We start from the raw sequence: 27,154 nt of genomic DNA, 5'->3' as shown, positions 1-27,154 counted from the left end.
GGTTCTTACTGCATTTGGTTCATTGAAGCTACCTTACTGTCTCCTGTTCTCTCTCTCTCTCTCTCTCTCTCTCTCTCTCTCTCTCTCTCTCTCTCTCTTTCTCTCTCTCTTTCTCTCTCTCTCACACACACAGGGGGGGGGAGTCAGAAAGAGAGAGGAAACCTGAGATTTCCCTTCACCTTTACCACTTACTGTGGACAAAAAATGAAAAAGAAAAGAAAGAAAGAAAAATGGCTTCCAGATGCCATTTCTGCTCAGTGTAAGCCCATTTCCCTTTCTTGGAAAGTTGGCTGTGATGCATGAGAAACATAAGAGTTTGGTGCTCTGGAGTCCAGCTGAGATTGAGAGCAGGCTTCAGAGAGTAAATGAGAACACATGAGAGGCAGATGGTGTACCACCATACTGTGGTCCCCCTTCTGACAGCTACTTCAGAAGCTGGCCAGGAAAAATCTACTTGTCGGTAAGGGAGGGGCATGCTTGGAAAGTGATCAAAGCCAGAATGGGATAATTTGGCCTTGGTAATGCCCAGCCCTACTGCAAAGAAAGGCTCGTTCAAAGTCTATCCAAAGCTAGCTGGACAGGAAGCTTGCTTACTTACCTACTGGGTTGAAAACAAACAGATGGAGCCTCAGGAATCAGCTACACGTGGAAAGAGCAGAGCAAAACAAGATGAAAAACATCAACAACAATAAAAAAAAAAAGGCATAGAAATGTTAGAAGTCATGAAAATGCTCCAAACAATCCATCTGGACAAAATAAATACACACAGAAGAAATACCTTTATGGTAAAATCTTTCCAGACATTAGCAAGTCCGTAATTAGATGAAACTTCATGCTATAGTTCTTAACTTTCTCACACACGATGAGTCAATGAGAAAATTCCCTTGTCATGAGCCTGCCATTCCTAGACAACACTCTCAAACTTTGCCACACGCAGTGACCACAGAGATCACATTCCACTAACGACACGAACTGAGACATGGCTCAGTGCCAGTCACTCGTCACCTAAAGAGGAGAGGGCAGGAGCTACAGAAGAGGCTATGCATTCAAGGCACCTAGTTTAAGGAATGTGCGTTTTCAACGAAGACTAGTTCATAAAATATACTTAGCATTTATTCCGTCCTGGGACATGCCTGTTGAGGGTCATTCACGGAAACCCCGTGTGTACTGAGGCTGTCAGCTGGGTGTGGATAGCCTGCCACAGACCGTTTCATATTTATTCATAAGGGCAGCTTATCAGTCAATGGCGCAGTTATTCGAGCAAGCTTTTATGATGTCTGTGGTTGGTCCGATTCTCAGCCTAAACAAGACAGCACAGTGTTGGACATGGACCTTGTCAGCGTGGGATAAAGCTGATGTCACAGCGGGACACACCCTGACGTGAGCCTCTGGGATTCCAGCCATCATCTTGATTCATTTTTCCTGGTTGAGCTGGATCGGTTCATCTGTAGACAAGATGTAACACATCTGTCTACCCGGCAGCAAAATCACCAAACCTTAATTGGTAACAATAGAAACAAACAAAGAAACAAACAAATACATCCTTAAGTCCAAATTTCTCTTCTAGCATAGGCTAGGAACCATTACCTCTCAACTTCACATTCATCAGACACACCAAAGTACCAGACTTCCATGCCAAGTAGCCTGGGGTGTTTCACATGCCTCTCAATGTGTGTGTTTCAAGAGCTGAAGAGGATCGGAGATAACTATCTAAAGGACAGACACTGTATATAGAACGAGATGGAAAGCAAGTTGGGAAGCAAAGACAAGGGTATTGTTTGTAGAAAAGCAAAATTCAGCTTCACACATTACTGCACCACCTCTAGCTACACCTATGTTGTGTGAACATCCTTGTGCCTCAATTCCCATCCCTACAAACTGGCGAGATTAATACCTCATAGAGTTATAATGAAGTTGAAGTAAGATACCGCATAGAGAGCCAGGCGTTGGCCATGCCTGTCATCCCAGCGTTTCTGGAGGCTATGGCCAGAGGACCAATAATAGTTCAAGGCCAGCCTGGGCTACGTAGCCAGACTTTGTCACAAAGCAAACTGAACTGTCACCATAAGTAAAGGGTTTTGTAAATGTGCGGTAACTGTTCCAGGCACCCAGAACTTTAAGGAGTGTCCTAGTTAAATAAGAATAAGATCTGCGTGTGTTTTAATATCAGATGAAACCTAGCACAGGGTATTACTTCAGCTACTTAGAATGTGATATGCCAAGTGTTTAAGCAGAATATGATTTTCCTCTTTACATACAGTAATAGCTTTGCTTCTGAGATAATATACCTTCTCTAAAAGCCTTATTTAACGTGGTAGTATTTTAACACAGGCCTTCACACACAAGGGAGTAGTTCCAGGGCTTTTAAATGTCAGGTGGGAATGGAACTCACCCCTTCAGCCTCCTCACTTTTTCCTCTAGTTTCTCTCTGATGATTTTCAAGCCTAAGTCTAAGGGCCCCTGGCATTGCAAAATGAGGTTGCGGGTGCGGCAGTTAGCTGAGATGGAAGCTCATTTCCAAGTTTTGGCTGATGGGGTTCTGTCTAAATTTATCCCACTCTCCACCGAAAATCTGAGATATGTTTGTGTACAGTTCATAGTAGTTCTTTCTACCCCCATTCACTCCTATTCCCTGGCATGGATAAAGTCTATCTCAATTCTCTCCTCCTACATCTATTGATTAGTCCCTCCAAACTACACCGTTTAATACGTGAGCATCTCCCTTTTAAAATTTACATGTCACATTTTTTTATTGCGCTCAGTTTGATGAGAAAAGGGTGGGGAATGCTTCCAAATTCTCAGTTACAAACACATTGAGTTCACCACCTGAGAAAGCTGGGTCCTGGAGACACTGTGCCCTCTAGCGCCACCTCCTGTTAGCAGAGGACAGGCTTCCGAGTCAGCTAACACACAAGTCCAGTCAAACTAACAAAGAGAGACAAATGGTACGGTGTGGGAAGCATCTCATTAAAGCACAAACCATCTTCTCCTTCCACCTTGCCCCACAGCTCTGGGTACAAGCAAGGAAGTGAGCAGGCAAACGCAAAACAAACCACACAGAGCCATTGCCTTCTGACCAGGACCTCGGAATCCAAAAATATCCTAAGTTAGAGAATTCATTATAAAAGAGGGAAAAGCAGGAAGGCAATGAATGTAATTTTCATAGCAAACATCCACATTTCCTTCCACTTGTGACTCCCAGGGGAGGGGGGCTGGGCTGGGTGGAGAGGGGGGCTGAGGACACTCTCCTTAACCTTCAACTGAAGCAAATAGAAGGTCATGGAAGCCCAGCTCGGGTTCCTGGGGGTTTTAGAATAAGATTTATTACTATTTTTCAAAAAGACTCTGGCATGCTCTCTGCCCCATGTTTTGGTTTTTGTTTGGTTGGTTTGGTTTTTTGTTTTTGTTCTTTTTTAGGGGAAGGATTGGTGGAATTCAGTGACATGACTGAACCTAGGACATGCCAGAAACACTGGGAAACCCATTCCTTACCCAACATATTAAAAAAAAAAATCACCAGAGTGTTCAGATGCCCTTATACAGCTAGGGACAGACTTGCTACAAGCCTGACAGCTCAGTGTATGTATTGCATATGGGTTTTGGCTTTGAGTCACATTGGGACTTTTGATTTCCTCTTTGAGGACTGGCACTGACTTCTGCTTGCTCTTATAAGAAACCGTCTACAACTGAAAGACTGAAAATGTGCAAGATTCCTTCTTTAAGTACACAAACACTCTTAAGTCTGGCCACTTTGCTGTAGTCCTGCTGGATTCTCTCTCTCTCTCTCTCTCTCTCTCTCTCTCTCTCTCTCTCTCTGTTCTACCTGATCAATTCTGTGGAAGGGGAGGAGGGGAAGCAGCAGAAAACATATGGGAAGGAATATAATAGAAGCACAGTCAAATGTCATACAAGACTCAACCGAAAGACCTGTGTAGAAGATGCCCCATTTTATTCACAGGTACTTTGTGTGGCCACCTTTGTGAATTCCTCATCTACTTGTTGGGTCTGAATAAAAAAATGCTCTCTTAAAATCATTTACTAACTAAACCCCTGCTCGCAAGTTCAAATAAGCATCTTTATTCTGCGTACCATTTCAAGGATTTTTCTCTCCCATTTTTGACCTGCTGTCAATCAAAAAGCTTGGGATAGGGCAGAGTTGGATGAAGCTGTAAGAAGCCACTATTTCCACTTTACCGCCCAGGTGCACACAAACATTTGCTGACTCATTTATAATAGTGTAAGGATTCAGGTGCCATGGCATGGACTGAGGCTGGAGTGTCAGCCTTTCCTTCTGGATTTCCTGGCACTTAATGACCTGTATCATAATAAAAACATACTTTCCAGTCTATGAATGTCTTGGATGTCTTCTGCTGCCACCACCCCTCCTCCCTCCTTCCACTTCCCCCTCTTCTCTGTGTGATTCTTGTAGAAACAGTCTTTTGTTTTCACCTCTTCTGGTGTTTTGATCAGAAAGCTTCAAACGACGTTTCAAATAAACAGTACATCTCTTCTGAGATTTTTATACAGACTGTACATTTCCACAAGGTAGCTTCCCCTAGTTAATATTAAAACCATTCATTTGGAACTCATCATGGATTTACTGAGAATTTGAGGTGTGAATTTTATGACAAAACCACAAGTTGTAATGCTGATATATTTTAACAATGGTACAGAGTGGTAATGTACTCTTAACAGCAGGAAAGAAGAACAAAGGTGGGGGGAGGTGGAGCGAGAGAGGGAAAAAATGAAGGAAGGATAAAAAGATGAAAAATTGAGATTAAAAGGCTCCAAAACTACACAGAGAAATCCAAAACAAACAAACAAGCAAAAAAAAACCATGAAGTATCTGCTTTATGAGAATTTTAGCATAATTTATCCTCACTGAAATCTGTGAATCTGAAATTTCTTATCTTTATTTTATAAATGACAGCTTGGAGTAGAGCTCCTCCTTGTGACTTTCCTGAGATTTGTGAATGGCAGTTTTAAGAACATAAACCAAAGTTCCTCAATTGTAAAAAGCCCAGCCACTTACCCCTATGACTGAGCCTGCTCCCTGCCTGCAGAAAGCCCTTGGTGGCTCTCCGATGCTCTTGTGGTTTCCAAGATTGCTCCACCTTCTCTCCTGCCCCACCCCCCACCACATAGCAAGCCAGAGAGCTCACCTCAGAGTCCACATCCCACCTTAGATGGTACTCGCCCTTCAATCCTGCCCCTTCCTCACCCATCCCACCATTCTGACCATTGGTGGCACAGGTAATGATTGGCAGGTTAGCACTTGAAAGACTTCACTGTGGCTTCCAACATAGTTGGGGCTTTTCAAAAATCATCAATGAGGAAAGCAAGTTAGGGGCCAGGCTGCCTTTAATATTACATGCGGCTATTCTCATCACTTGGAATGTTCTTTCTTTAAATAGGAACTCTCAGGCCTCTTCTCTTTGAGGAATGTTTGGAAAGAACACTAACTAACAACGATGAAAATTCTCCCTGCACTTCAGAGGCTGTTCACACTTCCAGCCACTTCTCGCTGCTCGCTGTTGACATGCAACTGCCCCGTACAGCATGTGGCTGGCTTAAACGAGGTAATTGTGAGCAGATGATGGGATCATTGCCAAGGCTGAAGTGGATATCCCTCATCCCTGCGCTATTAATCCATAGAGTAATTGAAAATTAAAAAATTAAAGAAATAAAAGAGACCAATTTTAAACTGTAAATCTATACAGGGTTGTTTCTGAAGTTAGTCCGTGAAGATATATTTACCTTAAACTTCCATTCAGAAGCATCAGCAATGAGAGGAAGCCATCCTCTGGTATCAGCTGTGGTAAATGACGCGGCCTTAGGGAAAAGAGTGTCATGGTCCCAGAATCTCTCTACATAAAATGGGAATTATTGAAGTTATTCTCAAAAGAAGCCAATAAATAACACAGGTCCTAAGTGACTACACTGTATTTTAAAAGGGATCCTTATTGTAGCTAAATAGCAATGTTGAGAAACGGGGACAAGCTTAGGCACATTGTTTAAATTTAACATCGACACACAAACGGGGAATAAACGTATTCTTTCCTGGACTTTACCTCCCTCCCCTGGACTGCAAGCTACTTGGGTAATATGAGGTCCATCACTATTCATAGACACTTGGGGGAGTCACTAAAATTATATTAAGCACTGACAGTTGTAGCTTATAGACAGGTTATAACTAGACACAAACCAACTGGTTGTCGTTTTGTTATGTCAACAAATGTTTTACTTCCAAACAACCGTCAACATCGTTAGATTACGGGGTTTAGTGTAAGTAAAATCCAAGGAGGTACCTCAGGACAACAGTGTTTAAAATGTCCCAACTGAACCCGCCAGTCTCTCTCCTGTTTCTTCCAGCCTGTGTGGAAGAAAGGTAGGTATTCCATCGTGATACCTACCTACCCAAGACATAGCCACTTGCTCTGAAATTATGACCTACTAATGATTTTCAGTCATTCTCCTTCCCTCCCTGAACCTCCAAAATAAGGTCCCTACAACTATAAAGAGGGCTGCAATTCTCCCCCAGGAACCTCCATTCTTACTCAAAACCCTGGTTTTGTCCTCTCTCTCTCTCTCTCCCTCTCTCTCTCCTCCCCCACCTCCCAACACCCCACCTCCAGGCCTTACCATCAGTCACTAAAACCGTTATCTCGAGTGACCAAAGATCAAATGCCTATATTTCAGATATAGAATTTACTTTTGCACAGAGGCATCTTGAAATCCGGGATGGGGAGGGGGTTTTCATATGGCTATAAGCATCCCTCTACTCTCAGTAGAACTCCAAGAGATTAGAGCCCCTTTAAAGAAAAAAAATGCAAAAATAATGAAAAGGAAATAATTTTGGATTTTTCTCTACCACAGTTCTCAGAAGTTGTTTTTTTTTTGTTAGTAGATAAAACTGGCAAGGCGATTTTTAAAAAGAAGAAATACGAGAAATAATCATTGTCCATGTATTTCTAAATGATATTATCACGAGGGGTGCAAGGAGGACACGGTGGGGAAAAAAATCTATTTGGTGTTGTGCTGGAAACACAGCGCCCTTTTTTTTTTTTTCGAGTGAGCTGAAGTGTGCCAGCTTTTTCAGACGGAGGAATGCGGAGTGTCAAGGGGTCAGGATCAATCCGGTGTGAGTTGATGAGGCAGGAAGGTGGGGAGGAATGCAAGGAATGTCCCTGTTTGTGTAGGACTCCTTTCAGTTCTTTGGCGAGCCGGCCGCTTGGGAGAGTATAAAAGCCAGCGCCGCCCTTCCCAGCCTCACACAACTCTTCCCTCCAAGAAGAGGCAGCCAGAGCCACTCCAGCTCCGACCCCAGGAGACCGACCTCCTCCAGACTGCAGCCGCCCCCAGCCGACAGTCCCAGACGCCACCGCCTGGAGCTTCCAGACACCAACCTCCGCCCAGAGTCCGTGTCCAGGCTCCGGCCGCGCCCCTCGTCGCCTCTGCGCCCCGCTGCTGTGCATCCTCCCGCCGAGTCCCGACCATGATCGCGAATCCCGTCAGCCTCGCTTTGGTGCTCCTGTTAGCCCTCTGCAGTCGGGTAAGCTTCTAGAATGACGGAAAGGACGGAGGGAGGGCAGAGCGAGCTGCGATCGCAGACTGACCGCTCTCCTCTTCCTCTCCGCAGCCCACTACCGGCCAGGACTGCAGCGCGCAGTGCCAGTGCACCGAGCCGGCGCCGCGCTGCCCAGCTGGTGTGAGCCTGGTGCTGGACGGATGCGGTTGCTGCCGCGTCTGCGCCAAGCAGCTTGGAGAGCTGTGCACGGAGCGTGACCCCTGCGACCCACACAAGGGCCTCTACTGCGACTTCGGCTCCCCGGCCAACCGCAAGATCGGCGTGTGCACCGGTAAGTCCCGCAGTCGCCAAGCCCAGTTCCCTGGCAAGAGAGAGCCCCTGTTTGGTATTGAACCACCACTTCTGTCAAGCCCACCATGATTCCCTCTACAAAGGGAATTTCTCAACCAAGTCCTTGTGTGCAGCTGCTTCCAGCCAGCCCCCTTCAGTCCTGACCCTAGCTCACTGCCTTGACAGGCACAGTGTTCCAGCTGTTCTGATCTCTGGGACCCACTGACATCTACCTCTTTCTCTTGCTCTCCTGCAGCCAAAGATGGTGCGCCCTGTGTCTTCGGTGGGTCGGTGTACCGCAGTGGTGAGTCCTTCCAAAGCAGCTGCAAATATCAATGCACTTGCCTGGACGGGGCTGTGGGCTGCGTGCCCCTATGCAGCATGGACGTCCGCCTGCCCAGCCCTGACTGCCCCTTCCCGAGAAGAGTTAAGCTGCCTGGAAAATGTTGTGAGGAATGGGTGTGTGATGAGCCCAAGGACCGCACCGTGGTTGGCCCTGCCCTGGCTGGTGAGTTCTCGTCCTCTAAGACTCTCCCCCACCTCAGGGCCCAGGCCCAAGTTCACCAAGCGAAGGGGAAAACTGTCCTATCTGGGTGTTTTACCTTGTGTTTATGCATCCTACTCTCACAGCCTACCGACTGGAAGACACATTTGGCCCAGACCCAACTATGATGAGAGCCAACTGTCTGGTCCAGACCACAGAATGGAGTGCCTGTTCCAAGACCTGTGGGATGGGCATCTCCACCCGGGTTACCAATGACAATGCCTTCTGCAGACTGGAGAAGCAGAGTCGCCTCTGCATGGTCAGGCCTTGTGAAGCTGATCTGGAAGAGAACATTAAGGTACATATTCTGCCCTCAGTCCCTCATTTTCTCGGGATGATAATGAAGAGAAGCTAAGTTAGGTGTCTCGACTCCCTTGTAATTATAGTCCTGTTATCTCCAAAAATATCTAACCATGGAGCTGTCTGGCTGGAATGAGAGATTGTGTAATAGCAGCCGCTAGATCTCCACTACAAAATTCTCCACGGTTTTAGCTGATTCAAGACTCTCCAAAAAGAGGCTCTGGCTATTTTTGGAAAACTGGCAAATGCAACTCCCAGTCTCTCCACTCGGAATATAAACACAAGTCAGATGACATAGGACTAGACTACAGAGGGCGGAGGAAGGCCACTCCCCTTGTAGTAATTGCCGTTTCTCTTCTTGTCTTCCTTAGAAGGGCAAAAAGTGCATCCGTACCCCTAAAATCTCCAAGCCTGTCAAGTTCGAACTTTCCGGCTGCAGCAGCGTGAAGACCTACCGGGCTAAGTTCTGTGGGGTGTGCACGGACGGTCGATGCTGCACACCGCACAGAACCACCACCCTGCCCGTGGAATTCAAATGTCCCGACGGCGAGATCATGAAGAAGAACATGATGTTCATCAAGACCTGTGCCTGCCATTACAACTGTCCTGGGGACAATGACATCTTTGAGTCCCTGTACTACAGGAAGATGTATGGAGACATGGCATAAAGCCAGGGAGTAAGGGACATGGACTTGTTAAGACTATAACTTGAACTGAGTTACATCTCATTTTTCTGTAAAAACCATGACAGTAGCACATTAATTTAAATCTGTGTTTCTAACTGCTGGGGGAGAAAGCTTCCCACCCAAGTGAGAACGTTAGGCCATGGTCATACAAGTAGTCTGCCAGTCTCAGACACTGGTTTGAAGACAGTTTAGACTTGACAGTTGGACTTCATTCGTGCCCAGCGCCAGAATGTATGTATACTGAGGTGTGTCTCCGGGAACAGTGGAGACACCAGGAGAAAGGCTGGTGCTATCCGAGGTCATCTTAAAAGCAGCAATGTGCCTGCTGTTTGGCGTGTAATTGGGGAGGAAAATTATAGCATCCTTGCAGACGGACCTGCACTAGCAACAGCTGGGCAGTGTATCCTCCTCCTAGAGGAGGCTGAGTCCAGCTGTTCTTTAACTGATAACAGCAGATTCAGCTCTGACATTCTGATTCAAATGACGGTGGTCAGGCGTCGGAATCTTGTCTATTAGACTGGACAGCTTGTGGCAAGTGAATTTGCCTGTAACAAGCCAGATTTTTTTTATTGATATTGTAAATATTGTGGATATATATATATATATTTGTACAGTTATCTAAGTTAATTTAAAATTGTCTGTGCCTATTTTTGTTTTAAATGCTTTTGGTATTTTAAACTGATAGCCTCAAATTCTGAACACCATAGTTAAGACATAAAGATTGTCTGTGATTCAAAACAAAGGAGATACTGAAGTGGAAATTTTAGCCTGACTGATGGAGGTTTGCTGACAGGGAAGCAACACCTCGCAGGTCAGATTTCTGGTGGGAAATGTGGTAACCTCACTGTCTGTGAACAAATGGCCATTATTAAGAAGTGGCTGGCTCGGGGGAGCTGGTCAGATTCCCATGTGGAAGTGTTTGCTTCAGCTTTGACTATGACTGTTTTTTGGGCAGTTTATTTGTTGAGAGTGTGACCAAAAGTTACATGTTTGCACCTTTCTAGTTGAAAATAAAGTATATATTTTTTATATGAAGGGCTTGACTGTTCTTTCTTATAAGCAATTCTTGAGTTTTCCTGAATGTAAATGGGAAGTTTCTATTCATGTTAAGGTAACTCACTTAGGAGTTTCCAGATACCTTTGGGATATATGAAGAATAGGAATCAATAGAATCTTGCATAAGCATCCTTTTGCACTGAACGGAGTGTTATAGGATTACAGATAAGCACATCATGTTGAATACGCAGGCATCTGAACTTGCTTGAGGAGGACTTTAAATCCGGTTCTGTGTAGATGACTTTAGACTCCACTGACCCCTGTGCTATTGCACTCAGTCCCCTTTACACCGGCACCTCTGGACTTTGGAGTTAATTTCTAGTCTTGCACATCACAAATTAGTCTGTGCCTTGCATGGATAAAATATTTACAACATTATCTTGTGTTTTCAGCTACAGCTGCTTCTGAACTTGATGCTATCACTGTTTACATAGAAAGTATAGAATAATATACACATTAAAATGAGATCAATGTTTGATTGTGCGCAATTATGTTTTCCTGTTGCCATGACAACTTATGACAACTGTAAAAGACAGGATAAGACAATTTTCCATTCATTAGCATTAATAGAAATGGTTTTCATTGCAAAATGATTCCACCCTATTGTCCCACGTGTTTGACTGCATCAGACCTTGTAATCAGCATATCCTAATTACCGATGTGGCTTACCGGTGACAAAGTAAAGTTCTTCAAGGACCCTGATGTAGAAGTGATCCTGGACATACTTGGCTTCTGCTGAGCAGTGAAAAAGACAGACCCACAAACACTCTAAAGGCGATTAAAAACCTGTTTTCTTTTTCTAGATGAGGATAGCTGTGGATTTCAGTCAGGAAAAAAAACGTTGCAGACAGACTAACCTGTCCTGCAGTAGTTAAAAATCTTGTAGTCACTCTGAGAGACAAAAATTGCACCTGACGGTAGAGACGTGCTACAAATAGTGCTCACACCACAAACCAAATGAAAAACTTCCTATGAGAACAGGACTTCTGGTCGTAACACTGGGCTTTAGAGTGTGCCCTCATAGGTACATGGCAAGACTTGCAGTAGAAGCCATTACCCAAGTGGCCATAAATAGTACATTGCTGGCACCCATTTCCTTTCCGTCAACTGATTCCCAACTGCAAAGATGAAGAGCCATGGTAAAACAGCCTAACTTTTGAAAGAAATCAGAGAATTCTGGAAAAACCAGAAGCTGTAGTGGATGAAAGGATTTCCAAATCTGCACACAGAAACAGCAAGTAAATTGCATAACTAAACTCCCATGAGCAGTATGTAATAAAATTAGGAGACAAGACACCCCTTGAACTCAAGATAGGAATGAAGACAAATCACTAACCACCCAAAGGCCTGAACTGTGTCAGCAGGCGTGGGAAAAAAAGAAAAAGAACAAGGGGACATGTGATGTTTTGAGAACGAGAGAGCTCCCGAGGAACCAGCAAGTGCTGGCTAGAAGTACAGCTGGTTTGAAAACAGTGCTGACTTGGGGGGGGGGGGTTGGGTGACTCCAATACAACTTACAGTCATGGCTGCTTTCCAAGACAAAACGCACACACTTAGAAATGGAATCAAAATAGAGCCTGTCAGGGCAACAGAAAGAAGACTGAGATAAAATAGGAGGCTGGGCCAAGGGGCAGAGGCCTGTGATCCCAGCTACTTGGGAGACTAAGTGTCTTAAGTGCTTGTTCCACTGCTGTAACAAGATCCCCAGCAAAAGCAACCGAAGGAAGGAAGGGCTTAATTTGGGACACAGTTGAAGAACACAGTTGTTGGGGGATATTGGATCACACTGTGAACCCCACATTTGCATTTGCATTAATTAAATAAAATTAACCCTGGGTCAGAAGTCTGCCTTAGCAACTAATGGTTACAGAAAGTAACCATAGAACTAGAGAGAAGAGATAGAGAGGCACTAGAAGTAGTAGGGTGTTGGAGGAAGGACCCGCTTGTTCATCCTGGGTGGAGTTTGGTTTTTCTCATTTGGTGAAACAGAAACATTGGTCTACCATGCTCACCAGCAAGTAGAGAAAGTCAGCTCGTTGCTACTCAGCCTGAGCTCACAGGTTTTTCACCCCAGCCTTTGAATCTCAAGTCTTATTCTCATTAGAATGATGGAGATTTAGTTAAAGAGACCTTTAGTGGCAACAACAGAGCTGGTGCCTGTGGGAGCCAAATTTTCAGCAGGCTTCTGCCTGGCAGGCTGCTGCTAGAGAAACGGGCCCTTAATTGCGGCATTGCAGTCGCTGGCAGAGGTAGCAGTCGATTAAGGTGCAGCCACGGTGCCAAAGATAAAATGACAGGCAGTCTGTTGTGGAGGGGAAGTCAGAATGGTAAGAGCTTGAGGTACCTGGTCAGATTGCAACCTCAGTCAATGAGCAGACAGATAGGAATGCTCAAGTGTTCAGCTAGCATTCTTGGTATTATTCACTCGAGGACTGGACCACATCTGATGCAAGGGGATGGCCCAACAACCAAGGTGGGTCTTAGTATCTCAATTAATCTGATAGAGAAAACTTCTCTCAACCAGACCCAGAGGCTTCTAGTTCTCTTTCTGTTACTGTGATAAAAACACTGACCACAAACAGCTTTCGGAGGAAAGGGTTTATTTCAGGTTACAGTATCTGGTCCACCATCAAGGGGGAAGCCAAGTAATGAATTCAAAGCAGACACCTGGAGGTAGGCACTTAAACAGAGACCGTGGTGGAACATTGTTTATTTGGCTTGCATTCTTGGGCTTGCTTATTTACCATTCCTATACAGCCCAGACCCACTGCCCTGGGATGATACCACCCACAGTACCAGTGCCCTGCTATATCAATTAGCCATTGAGAAAACTCATACCTATATGTTCACAGTCCAATCCAATGGAGGGCATTCCTCAGTTAAGGTTCCCCTTCCCTGGCATACCAATCTGACAAATGAAACTCACTATGGCACTGCCTTTATGATTCTAGATTCTGTCAAATTGACACTATTAGCCACCACGAGTCTATCCTTTGTCAACTAGACATGCAAACATAATGTGTATAAGTTACAACCTTTGAGTCCTTCTCTCCGTGGGCTCTTGGAACTGTTGGCATTGAACACTAACCATCACACTGAACTGGGAATCCAGAAAGATGATTCATCTGTCAAGGAAACAATATTAAATTTGTCTCAAATTCAGTTGCTCAGATTTAGCAAGTCCACAACAGTGAAAAACAAAGATACCAGAACCTTAGAGGATAGTGTCTATGTTTCTGCAAAAGGAATGATAGGTCAGATAAGTAAGTAAGTAATAAATAAGATGTTATTGTTAACTAAGATCTGAGTAATCCAGCTACAGAAAAAGATCCTGGATTCCATGAACAAGTTGGTATGTCTTTGAACACCATAAAAGACTTTAATTGAAAACAAAGAAAGCAATGTACAAAGTACACAGTCAAACCCTTAAAAACATTTGAGAACTCAAAGGAGTACTGATCCCATGAACTGTTTTTAAGAAACATATTAGTGAGCCAGTTCCAAAAACACGCTTGTGATGTTAATATAAGGACTTGTGAATCACAATGAATAAAGTAAATCCTTTAAAAAAAACCTTTTAATGTATAGTCATTTCACAAAATAATATGTTTTGTTTTGATATCTTCATGTGTCTTATGGACTTAGCTCATATCCACCCACCATCCTTTTCCTTCTCCTTTCCTTTCTTCTTGTCTTTTACCTCTCCCAAACACTTCCCCTTTCTTTATCCCTTGCATGCATGTGCGTGCGTGTGTGCGTGCTTGCATGCATGTGTGTGGTATGTGAGATTTAAATCCACATTCTGGATATGAGCAAAAATATACAATACTACCTTTATGTATTTTGAACACAAATGGTCTCCAGTTCCATTTGTTTTCTTACAAATGACAGGGTTTTGTTTTAGAGCTGAACAAAATGCTATTGTGTATGTAGCCCACATTTTCGTTCGTTGATGGCTACCTAGACCGAAGGCATAAGTTGGCTATAGTGAATTATGCTACAGTTAAAATGAATGTGCATGTATTTTTGCAGTCTGTAGACTTGTATTCCTTCAGGTATATTTTCAGAAGTGATTTAGCTGGGTTGTATGTTAGTTCCCTTTTTATTTTTCTGAGGAAACACAGCATAGACTTCCAGAGCAGCTGAACTAATTTTCATTCCCACACACAGGGTCTAGACTGTCTTTTTTCCTGACTCCTCATCAGAATTGATTGTACTGCCTTCATTGTTAATCCTTTTGGCTGGAATAAGAACACATCTTATCTTTAGAACTAAGATGAAAAGAAAGTTCAAGAGAGGAAAACACAGCCTACAGTGGCTGCCTACAGAAAGAACAGCCATTAAAGATGAAGCAGAAAATGAAGGTAGCATGTACTCCACAGAGCAGAATGCAGAGGCAGGAAGACAGAAAATCCAGGCACGGTGGAAAAAGTGGTGAACTACAACCTCTCTCCTGAGCTGGACTTGGAAATGGCTACATTGGTGAGTCCCCTTAAAAATGTGCACATGGGGGCTGCAGAGTTGGCTCAGCAACTAAGAACACTTACTGCTCTTGCCGAGGACCTGAGTGCAGTTTCCTGCACCTCCACGGCTGCTCGCAACCATCTGTAATTCCAGTATCAGGGCATCAGAGGTTATGTCCTGGCCTTCTCGGGTACCAGGCACACACATGTCACAACACATTCATGCAAGCAAATGCTCATACGCATAAAGTTCTTTAAATTTAAAAGTATGCATGCACACAAGTCCAGATGCACACATGAATATATACATACCTCTTTTTCTCTGCATTGTCCACTGCAAAAGCTTCCGCAGACTAAGAACTTAGCAATGAAGGATCTCTAAGCGCAGGTTTTAATTTGAAATGTAGTCACTAAAACACCAAGGACGTTCTGGTAGCAGTTGACTCTAAGTAGAAGTATTAGATCTTTAAAAGGTGGAAGGCTAGAGAAAGATGGAAAAATAACTGAGGAAAGATGGAAAAAAAAACCACCATTTTCTAAAAAGATCGGTGTGCTTCTTGTGGAGCCTGTCATGTGCCACAAGACTGAATGGCTAGAAAAGAATGCAGCATGCCCCTTAAATCCTTCTTGCTTCTGGTCTCACCACATCACTATTCGTTGCCTTTTCCATTCATTTCTGTCAAGATGTCTTCCTCCATACTGCCACGTGACCAGAAGGTATGCATGCAGCAAAGACTCAATGAGAATATTAAATCTTGGACATTCAGCCTCAAAACTGTGCCAGCCTACACTTAAAAAAAAGAAATAAAGGAACAAATAAGGTTGGAGGGATGTCTCCGTGGTTAAGAGGACTGACTGATCTTCTGGATGACTTGGGTTTGACGCTTAGTACCCTCACGGTGGCTCAGAACTATCTGTCACTCCAGTTCCAGGGGATCCAATGTCTTTTTCTGGGCATGCACTTGTTACGCATACATAGATGTAGACAAAATACTCATACACATAAAGTAAAATAAAATCTAATTTATTCTTTTAAAAAACACTAGCCTTAAGTCTTGGTCATGACAACAGAAACATGTCTAACACAGTTGAATGGCATCATAACACACAAAATAAAAATTTCTACTGTGTCATTTTTTGGAGTATACTTCATGTCTTATATAGTACCTATGAGGAGATTAGTCCCTGATGGACAAAGCCCAGAAATAACCTAGGAGTACCTTTGAAAAACCAAATCTTTTAATCAATACTATTACTTCATGATGTTCTGTTTAAAGAAAATATGTGTCTTTTTACCATACATAGTGTAGTTTTACAAATTCAAAAAGTAAACAAATATTTTGTTACAGGAAATGAAAATATATATCTCATTTTCTCATTTAAAATAACAAAGAATATAACAAGATTGTTGGAGATTGCCACAAATTGAGATTTTGATAAACAGTTCACAAAAATAAATAAATAAATGGCTCAGCTGTTCAAGTTGGCATATCTTAATTAGCTTATGGCCAAACAGACACACATCCTCTATAAATCCACACATGTGATGCTTGTCTAGTCTATCTGCTTGTCTTGTGTCTCCATGGACTTTCCTCCCCAAGCCTATAACTATTCTTTACCTCATGAATCATGCCGATTATATATAGACTGTTACCAAGACTAAGAACAGAGTAAACAAAGTAAAAACATTCTTAAAATACTCAGTTCCCAATCTAAATATAGGGTCCAAGGTAAAAGACATGTGGATCTATCTTCTGTATTAGATATTTAGGAAAATAGTCTGAGGTAAGACGGGGATAAAGGCAATGGTTCAGAGGCGGTTACATCTCAAGAGTGCAAACTAGAAGGCTAGAATTATGACTCAGTGGTTAAGAGAAAATGCTGCACTTATGGAAGACCGAGGTTCAGTTCCCAGCACCTATATGGCAACTCATAGTCATCTGTGACCCCAGTTCCAGGGTTCTGATTCCCTCTTCTGGCCACTTTAGGTACCAGGCATACAGATGTAACATACACATACAAACAGGCAACACTCATACACATAAATTAATATAAATAAATCTTTCAAACTCACCAGTAGGGTAGCAAACAGAAGTTAAATAAATAAGTGTAAAAGTTATTAAGGCTTACATTAGTCAACAAATATTATCACAGTTTTGCTATCAAAGTTAACATACACAGCTTATGTAAAACCAAACCATATATCTAAATAGGGTGTTTATTGCTGTGAAGAGACACCATGGCCATACCAACTCAACTCTTACAAAGAAAATATTTAATTGGGGTGCCTTGCTTACAGTTTCAAAGGTTCAGTCCATTATCATCATGATGGGGAACATGGTGGGCTGCAGGAAGATGTGGTACCAGATGAGAAGCTAGGAATCCTACATCGTGTAGGAAACAGGAAGTTGACTGAGACACTGGGTTACTTTTGAGCATAAGAAACCTCAAAGTCCGCCTCCACAGAGACACACTTCCTCTAACAAGGTCATACCCACACCAGCAAAGCCACACCTCCTAATAGTGCCACTCCCTATGAGATTATGGAAGCCAATTACATTCAAACTACCACACTTTATATCTATGACACAGTGAATATTCACTCCCTAATATTTATGTAAGAGAAATGAACAAAAGACATATGAAAATTTCAAAGCAATTTTGTTCATCCACAAATTGAAAAATATACATAAATGTCTCTTAATAAGAGAACAGCTAGAATAAGGGACATTTATCCAGTGGGATACTACACAGTGACAGAAAAGGAACTAAATATGCTATTTCAGGGAAAACAAAAACTGAGCACAAAACATACAAACTGAACAACTCCATCTATATGAGATCAAATAAGCAAAATTAATCAACAGTGATGGAAGTCAGCATTATAGCTACTTTTGGAGGCAGAACATAAAATAACTTGAACCTAATTATCAAATACATACATTCTATTTAAAAAGCCTTGGATGCTTTGAACAAATGCATCCAAGAACTTTTAACAATTTTGCCATAATACTCAAAAGAATTATCTCGAGTGATTTTTCATCTTTATATTTTCTATTTTCTGAATTATCCACAAAGAACAGCTATTACTCTTTATTTATATAACATAACTCTTGATTGATGATTTGGGAATTTCACATTATACACCCCAAATCCTCTTACCTCCCTGTCCCTCTATATCTGCCCCTCACCACTTCAGTGTTTCTCTCCCAAAAGAAAGCGGCCCCTCAAAATTAACTGAAAAAAAAAAAAAACAAAGAAAAAAATACATCTCGCTCCTCTGTCTTTCCTGTCTCTCTAACACCTCTTCATTTATCCTAGATGCTTGGAAGCTGCAGTGTGTCACGTATTAGATCCTGTTGTCTAAGCAGCCTCACCCACAAATGTTCATTGCAATGAGTCATTGGTCTGGTTCACCATAACCCTGGACCATCCTTGAAACTCCTCTTGAATATCTTGCTGCTGTCCCGTGGTCCTGGAGATCCTGTGGCTATCATTCTGCAGGAACAGTCCCTTCATTCACTCTGGCAGATCATAGATGTTAGGGTGGGCCAAAGCAAGGCCGAGGATGTGGGTCTGGGTGGTAACTAAGCTAGTCAATCTGGGCTGCTAGGACCACTCCCCCCTCGGACGAGGGGTGGAGTCAGCTCTCCTAGACCCTTTCTATAGGGATCAGCTCTCCCTTGCCTGTGGGAAGGGATGGGCCATCTCTCCTGAAGTAAGGGGTACAGTTTTCCCCAGAGGGGCAAGGCCAGCTATCCCACGACCAATGAAAGACAAGGCAGCTCGGCACATCCCTCAGATTTCAACAGGCATATTCCCATGACCCCACCTGTCGTACACAGCCATGGACATCCTCAAAGACCCCAGCTGCATCAATACCTTGAACCCAGACTTGCCCTTCAGCCTAGCTATTACTCTTTAGTCAGAAAAATAAGCTGTTTTTAATATCTTATTTCTTGAAAGATAGCACATTGTACACACAATAAGCTTTACAACATGTTTAACTACAGTGTTATATGTATGGAAAATCAAATGTATCGTTTTATGAATGTAAAACCTCTAACCTGGAAGCACCTTTGAGAAAGTCCCAAGATGCAAGTCTCTTACAGGTAAGCTACATCTGATTAAATATCTGAGGGACTCAAGCCAACATTTATTTAAATCTTACACAATACGTCTATCTCTTCAGCATTTTTTTGTATTTTCTTATCAACTCTGTCCCTTAAATCATAAATTCAAAAATAAAGTAATGAATGGAAGTTACAAAATTATATGTTTGGTTTATGCTTAAGGGATGGAAAGGACTTCATTTGATTGTAGAATACATCCAGGTTCTAAGGTTTATAAAGTCCCATGTTGAAAATAGTGTCTAGCTATGAGCAGTTCAATTTAGAAATAGTAGTTTTCAACATATTATTTATTTGTGAATGTATTCCATTAAGATCCTGGTAGGAAAATGGGTAGAAGATACCACTTAAAAAAAAAATGACAGAGAAACCCATTTGAAAAAGCAACAAAAAAGGGTTCTTATCTACTTTCCTTTTATCTAATTTAAAAAAGTATCAAAAACTAACAAGATAAAAACTAGAAGCATTCTAGAACAAGAGCCAAACAAAGTAGTGTTTTCAATCATCTTATTCACATGTGTATAAATAAAATTATTAAAAATATTCTGTATAAACATATTTTTATACAAAAAAATAATAGGTTCAAATGTCCCACAGAGTTTCTAAGTCCTTCCTTTGCGAAGGTTGATGATAACAAAACACATAAAGTTTCCATTTTCATCCAAAATGTTATAGACAACGTTAGGAAAATAAGGTTCTTGAGGAAAGCTGGCTGAGGGCTGTCTTTATTCTTTATCCTGCATTTCCAGGTGACTTAGATCTACCATTATCCTTAGTAGAGTAACTCACAAAGCACTCCAATTCAGCCGCCAGTGGGCTGGGTGCTACACAAAGCAATCTGAACTTGCGAAACAAAGTTGAATCTGATACAAAGCACGCGTAATCCGAGCACCTAAAAAGCAATTTGTGTTGAAAATGTTTGATCCATCTTTCAAACCTAAAACTCTTCATCCACTTTCACAATGTTGACTTCTACTCATTTTTCATCCAGTGCCTCTGATCTGTTCTGTTTGTGACTAAAGTCCTCTAAAACTGAAACATCTACCATAAAAAATTAAAGATAAATGTCTATTTTCATATTTTAAAAAATATTCTTTCATGTCATTCCAGAGGATTTTTTTTTTATGTGAACAGACAAAAACTCCCTTTTCATCACAATCTGAAATCCTCCCCAGTTAAATTCTTTCGTTGTGTGTCAGCTTTGCTCCGTGTTTATTATACTCTCTGTAGGGAGGGCCATTGAGTACCAAAAATGACATTCAATTCAAGATCTTAGGAAGTGCTCTCAATAACACTGATTGGTTTTTATTTTACTTATTTGCATTTTTAAATGCTTGATTTAATTAGTCTGTTCTGTGTGGATCATGAGTATGTGTGTGCAGGTTTGTGAATGCTGTGGCATGTGTGGAGGCCAAAGAGCAAATTTGAAAAATCAGTTCCTTCCTTCCACCTCAGGTTCCTGGGATTGACCTAAGGTCATGAGGTGCTTTACCCTGTGAGTCAGCTGACCAGCCCTTTATTTGTGCTTTTAAACTTAGCCCATCATTTTGGATGATGGATCTCAGTGCAGGAATCATAATTTTAAGACAGGGTTATTGGGCAAGTTTATATATTTATATTAAGGGGCACTGGGAGGTCTGGGGCATTTCCCAGAATTCTATTGACATAGATGCCACAATGTCAGGATGTGGTGAGAGAGAGAGAGAGAGAGAGTCATGTGGGGCAGTTGACCAACACCACCGTTCCCTAAATTGGGGTATTTGGGAAAAAAAGAATGAACAGCTTTCTCGTGTGACCTTAGGAGCTCAGTGTGTGGCATTGGGTTTGACTTTAGTGCCTTAGTGACCAACAGAAGCAAGTCAGAAAAGCAACCAGAAATGTGACCCTGAAATAATACCACACAAGTCCACTCCAACTCACGTAGGCAAGTCCCAATGATTTTTCAAACTCTTTGTCAAGGCTGTCCTTTTTCTATCTATTGCAGTATTTTTTTTTCTCTTGCACTGTTCTAGACATGGCTCTTTGGTGACCTCTCATAGATACAAATTGCTGGTCAAGCACATAGAGCAGGGGTTTTCAACCTTCCTAATGCTTCAGTTAATTTAATACAGTTCCTCATGTTGTAGTGATCACCCCATTATAAAATCATTCTCATTGCTCCTGTATAAATGGTTTTATTACTATTATGGATAATAATGTAAATATCTATGTTTTCTGATGGTCTTAGGTGACCCTGTAAAAGGATCATTCCATCACCACAGGGGTTGCGATCCACAGGTTGAGAACCACTGACATAGAGGAATCCATGAGGAGAAAACGCCTTTTCAGTCATTAACACTGAAATTCCGACATCTCTAAGCAAGGTTTCTGCTCATGTTAGGGAGAGAAGCTATTCAGTCAAGCCTTTCAGAATCTATCAATGTTCCAGGGGCATAGGAGTCAGGAGCAAGTGGTGACCTTTCAGAGAAGTATGGACGGCAGAGAGCTGCTGGGAGGTACTGTTGGTAAAGATGGAAGCCAGTGGGAGGGACCTCTAGAAGCAACTGCTATGGTAACGTTTGATACCAGCATTGGAAAGAAACTCCTGGAAGCTGAAATTGTCAGAAGCTACAGCCAGAAGGCTCCACTGGGAGTTGTTCACTGTCTGGAAGCTTCGTTGGGTATATCTAGCAGAGAACTAGGTCTGTGGACCAGCTATACAAAGGGAGTTTTTTGGGGTGAAGGGTGTTTTTCTTTCAGTTGTCATTTTGTTGAAACATGCATATGTGACTCACCCTTGATTTTAGAGAAAATCTTATTACCATTCACACTGAGCATCATAATTTCCCTCAAAACCTGGGCATCCATGTGATCCTGTGTGTCTATTAATAGCAGTATTAATCTGCTTGCTGCCCAGGTGGAAACTCTCCATTATTCGTGATGCTTCGGCTCCCCTCTCACCCACATGCAGATATTTATAAGTCTGCTTTGGAAACTTATCCAGGTAAACAGTGCTCCTGGAGTCAGGAACCCCCTGACCTTCCCAGAACACTTTGGGGAGTTTTACCCACAGGAGCTCTACCGTGTCTTCACAGGGAAAAATTACCCCTGGGTCCAGGAAGGAGGTTAAGGAAAACAGTCGTGTTAAAACAAACAGAGTGCAGAACTCTGTTTTTCTTAACAAAACTGCACGCAGAACAAACTGCTCTAGTGGGGCTACACCTCTTATGAGTCTGTCCAAAGCTAACCTGCTTAAAGTGGACTTCTTGTGGACAGGAGATGGTTACGTGTTTTATTCAATCTACCCCTGACATTCTTTTAATTAGTATGTTATGATAATTGGATTTTAAAGGGCTTGTTGGCACAGCTGAGCTATCGTCTGTACTGTTTGTTACTGCACTGTGTCCACCATTTTTCTCCGTCCTCTTTCTTGTCATCTGCGTATATTGTCTGCTGTAGCACCCATTGCACACTGTCTGGGGCTTGGTTCTCTCTCTTTTCTTAGAACACCAATTATGCCTTTAAGCTGTTGTAGGGTTTGCTCTAATACTCGGACGGCACAGGTCTAGCTAATCCAGGTCTGCTTTTAAAGCAGTGATCACTTCACTTCATACAGTGTCTTTTTAGTAACAAGGCCCCTCCTTCTCCACGCTCATCTGTTGTCTCGTGGTCATCATTCACTTCACTCACACACAAACACATATAAGCATTCTAACACATACATACAAAGATTCTCTAAAATCATTTATCAACTAAAAGACATGCTCCCATGCTGTGGTATCAGTAAATCAGTTGACAAAGAAAAACATAAAGTAACTCTGAATAAATGTGTACTTAACCCTCACACCCCAGGCATGTGACTATAGGCCACCTTCTTCTGTGAATGGTCACTACAACTGAAGAAAGGTACTGGAGAGATGGCAAAAGCAGTCACTGTACACACCTGGACCCATGTGATCTTGCCAGGCAATCTCTTTGCTTTCCCTCTGGTCACCTGGCTGCTGTGAGAGACAATTGGTAAGATTTTGTCTAAATATTGGCCTTTGTTTCATTGGATGATGTTCAGTAGTAGTCCATTATCTTCCATCATTGAGGCACTCCTCATAGACAGTTGTCTACACTTCTCCCTAGGTGTGATTTCCCAGAGCTCTAGGCAGTCACTAGGTCTTTCCATCGCTTCTGCATGCCTACAGTCTATCACATGCCTCGGCAAGCAAGGAAAGCACAGGGGTATCCCTTCCATTCACTAAGAGGCTTCAGAAGACTGAAATTGGGTTTGGTGTTCCCCTATACTATTCTAAGGTACCAAAGTCTTTTCTCCATCTAATGGTTGAAGATAAGTAGCAAACCATTCTATCTGCAGAACTTTCCAGAAAAGAAGCAAGTACCAATTCATAGTCACACATTCACATACCTTTAAACTCAAAGTCTCTTCTCAACCTGCTCCATGTTCCCATCATTCTTCTTGTAGATGTCGTCATTTTCAAACAGCATTATTTTTATAAGTCCACTAGTTAATTTTCCTATTTGTATAAGTCTACTAATTAATTTGCTATTAATAATTCCTATTCCTCTCATGTATCCACTCTAAGAAATGCAATGATTCCCTAGTTGCTAACAATTCTCTCCTTCAAGATGACCTCACCGGAAGGGAGGGGGAGAAGAGGGGAGCTAAAACACATCACTACTACTTCTTTCTCTCTGTCTTCCTCCAGAAACGTGCCTTGTAACTTCACTACTGAAGTGACATTTTCCATCTTTAGAAGGCTTCTACCATGACCTGTGAGGCATTCTTCTAAACTTAGAACATGCATGAAAATCTAGAACTGTATCCCAGAATTCCAAATAAATTTCCTGAGTTTTCATGGATGGTACAAGCTTGACTGAATGAGTGCCCTGAACTAATAAATTGTTTTAATTGATAGAATAGAGAAGAACTTATTCTAAGTAAGCCTTGAAGCCATTACATGGAGTCATCTTTGAAGGTTGGGGTGTGTAGGTGCTGGGAAGCATCTACAGGGCAAGGGTTGGCAATCTTCTTATGAGTGGACCCTGAAGTGCATATTAGCTATTGGGGGGGGGCATGAAGTCTTACTATTCAACTCTGCCATTGTAGATTAGAAGCTGCAATGGGTAATGTATCAATAAACAGGCATAGATATCTATCATAAAATTTCAGCTACAAAATCATGAGGAAGGTCAGATGTAGCCAATAGACCAAATCATGCCCACTCCTACATTAGTGAGAAACTGGATACAGTCACCAGGATGTGAGTCAGGCAATAAAAATGATTATAATAAATGGTCATTATGCACGCAATGCATGCACAAAACACATGCTTCTCTGAGTATTTATACTTCCCTCTTTTGTGATGATTATCCTAGCCTAAGACCTTTGGGCTAGTCTTTTTATTTCTGAAGTTTACTTGGTCCTAAATTTAAATGGCCTACAGAGTCCAGTTGGCTATGATAGATGTATGCAACCCAAGAGGAAAGGTGATAGGTAGCCTTCACTGCAGCAAGCCTGTGTCCAGTGACAGCCCCAGTTACAAATATTTGCCTGTAGAACAGCATTTCCACAAGCTAAGGCTTGTAATCTCCCTCTCCATGCCCAAATAATCTATTTCTTTGTTAGTATTCACCATGTCAGCCAATAGAGCACCACAGTTTTTCTAGCTATGCAAGCCAAATGCTGAGGTGACACCCTGGATATTCTTGGACCTCACACCCAATAGCCAACCTGTCAGCAAGTTCTATATCCCAGATGATGCATCCTGAATATGACTTTCTTCTTCCCACAATGCAGCCCAAGTTATCCTGTTCCTTTTTACTGCCTCCCACCCCAAATCTCCCTTCTCCTCCTTTCTCCTTTCCTATCCCTTGCCCAGCAACTGGAATTATTTTTCTAAAACATAAATACTTTCTAAGTTTCATATTATGTTTAGAGCAAAATCTAAATTTCTCACTATGTGTACTAGTTGAATAATAATGGCCTCCCTAGGCTTGTATATTTGAATGTTTTGTTGACAAGAAGTGGAGCTTATGAAAGCAATAGGAGGCGTGGCCTTGTGAGCATAGGGATGGTCTTTCAGAGGAAATGTGTCAGTGGGAGTGGGCGTTGAGGTTTCTAAAGCCTAGACTGTCAGGCCCAGTCTCACTCTTGGTTTAGGCATGGCTCAGGATGTAGCTCCCAGCTACTGTTTCAGCTCTACCCCTGCTGCCACCCTCCCTGTCCTGATGATAACGGACTGCCCCTCTGAAACTGTAAGCCTGTCCCCCATTAAATGTTTTCTTTGCTAAGAGTTGCCTTGGCCATAGTCTCTTTACAGCAGCAGAACAGCGAGTAGGACTGCATGGCTCCCAGGAACTCAGGTCTAGTCTCCATTCCCACAGCCCCAGCTCCCCACACTCTGTTTTGAACTCAACCTTTGTCGTAAGCTCAGTCCTGCCTCATGGACTTAAGACTTCCTGGTTCCCCTACCCAGATGTTTTCCCAAGAATTTGTAAGGTTGTTAATCCCAAGAGAACAAGATCTGGTTTCTTTTGCTCTCCCTTAAAGGAAAACATGAAAACAGTAGTCCCACACGAGCTCAGAACTGAGTATAAAAAGGGTTCTTTATTTAGGGTGGACTCACGGTTCACAGTCCTCTACATGAATGGGGAAACAGGAACCGAATTCAGCAGAGAGGAGAGAGAGAGAGTGAACACGCGAGCACGCATGTTTTTGGTACCCAAGGCCATGCCCAACCTGGCCATTGGCTGAAGGAGGTTCCCCAGCACTCTTTTATTTATGAAAGGTATAAGATGATTCTGAACAGGTAGTAGAAAAGCCATACATATTTTGTGTAAGTGAAATTAAGGATATATAGTGAGATCAATTAGGGAACAAGTACACATATTATGATATGCAGAAATGTTCCAAATGATTGCATTTTTTTTCTGAGTCAAGGTGCTTTATTGAGAACACAGAGAAAAAAGAACAGAATCACACAATGTAGGAATAAATATCACGCTAAATTGGGCCATTGGGAAATGAGCTGATTTATTTAACACTGATTTTCTATGAAGTGCAGATAGTTTCTTGTAAAGAATCCCTAACTCTAACAAATTGGCAAAAAAAGAAAATGTCACATTCTTAATTGAAAATGTAAAATGCCTACATCAGTAAATTCCAGAAGGTGTCATTAGGGACCAATAAGTAACTTTATTGGCCTCTCAAATATCTCCATGACCTCAGTCCCAGGATCCTGACATGGGACCCATGGCACCGGGACACAAGTGGCACAAGGATTAGCCTTTCGTTAAAACTCAAATTCTGTTCAGGCATACTTTGTAACATAATGCTATATTCTGGGAGCATCGGCATGATGGTTATTTTGACTGCCCCTTGATATGAAACTGTTTTTCAAATTACATCAATAAACAACAACAACAACAACAAATACTATGGGAATAGTCTCCTCACCAAGGTGAGTATTCCTCATGAAAATCAGTGTTACTTAGCTTTCCTATGGCTATGCCGACACTTCAGTGACTAGAAAAACATTGGTTTTCACACATTTGCCTGTTCAATGGGGTTCCATTACCACAGTCTTGGTCAGTATCCTGGGAACACGACCCTCGTCTAAGGCATGGGGAGCAAGAGCGAGAGTCTAGAACACCATTGTCCATCCCGCTAATACTTAGATGTGGCATCATTGCCCTTGATTTGGCAGAAACAAGTCACATGGCCAGATAGGTATGAAGCTAGAAGTTATTTTGCAGAAGTGAGCCTCTGAAAGTCACATTATAATGTGTCCTAATGGACGATGCCCTCGAAGGGACGGGAATGAAGAACTGGCAGGGGAATTGGGAAGAGTAGTGCCACCTACCAATTAGTAAGGTCATCTTCAGAGCATCCTTCCTCCAGCTGATGAAAGGTTTATCCGGCTGCCTTTGTCTCGTTTCTGTTGCCATGATTACACAATACCGACAACGGCATTTTAAAGGAGAAACTGTTTATTTCAGCTTCCAGTTCCTCTTGGTGGGGAAGACTTGGTGGCAGGGGCAGAACTGGGCATTATATTACAGTGGTAGTCAGGAAGCAGAAAGAGGCGAGAAAGTGGAAACCAGGGCAGGAAACTGCTGTGGTCCAAACA

General features: G+C 42.4%; 1 protein-coding gene and 1 long non-coding RNA gene across 2 annotated transcripts; one reads left to right on the top strand and one right to left on the bottom strand.

Annotated features, from left to right (window-relative positions):
- Positions 1 to 760: 760 nt before the first annotated feature.
- On the bottom strand, positions 761 to 6,001 carry LOC146895844 (uncharacterized). Its single transcript, XR_015001786.2, has 2 exons — positions 5,758 to 6,001; positions 761 to 1,496 (listed from the first exon to the last, which is right to left on the bottom strand). It is a non-coding gene; the product is annotated as an uncharacterized LOC146895844 (long non-coding RNA).
- Positions 6,002 to 7,266: 1,265 nt separating this feature from the next.
- On the top strand, positions 7,267 to 10,423 carry Ccn2 (cellular communication network factor 2). The gene is made up of 5 exons (XM_048425249.3): positions 7,267 to 7,552; positions 7,640 to 7,859; positions 8,115 to 8,366; positions 8,489 to 8,700; positions 9,074 to 10,423. Exons 1-5 carry the CDS (start codon positions 7,496 to 7,498, stop codon positions 9,368 to 9,370), a joined length of 1,038 nt encoding a protein of 345 aa, XP_048281206.1. The 5' UTR covers positions 7,267 to 7,495; the 3' UTR covers positions 9,371 to 10,423.
- The last annotated feature ends 16,731 nt before the right edge of the window (positions 10,424 to 27,154 follow it).

This window comes from Myodes glareolus, chromosome 1 (genome assembly GCF_982192425.1).
Source record: "Myodes glareolus chromosome 1, mMyoGla1.1, whole genome shotgun sequence".
In the NCBI taxonomy this organism is placed as follows: domain Eukaryota; kingdom Metazoa; phylum Chordata; class Mammalia; order Rodentia; family Cricetidae; genus Myodes; species Myodes glareolus.
Note: the sequence above shows the minus strand (reverse complement) of the source record. Positions and strands in the feature narration are given on the sequence as shown.

Bases quoted from the DNA above. Each gene is read 5' to 3' on its own strand.
- Ccn2 (XM_048425249.3), top strand. From the start codon at position 7,496: ATGATCGCGAATCCCGTCAGCCTCGCTTTGGTGCTCCTGTTAGCCCTC. The intron at 7,860-8,114 runs GTAAGTCCCGCA...GCTCTCCTGCAG, and splicing joins CAAGATCGGCGTGTGCACCG to CCAAAGATGGTGCGCCCTGT. The intron at 8,701-9,073 runs GTACATATTCTG...TGTCTTCCTTAG, and splicing joins ATCTGGAAGAGAACATTAAG to AAGGGCAAAAAGTGCATCCG.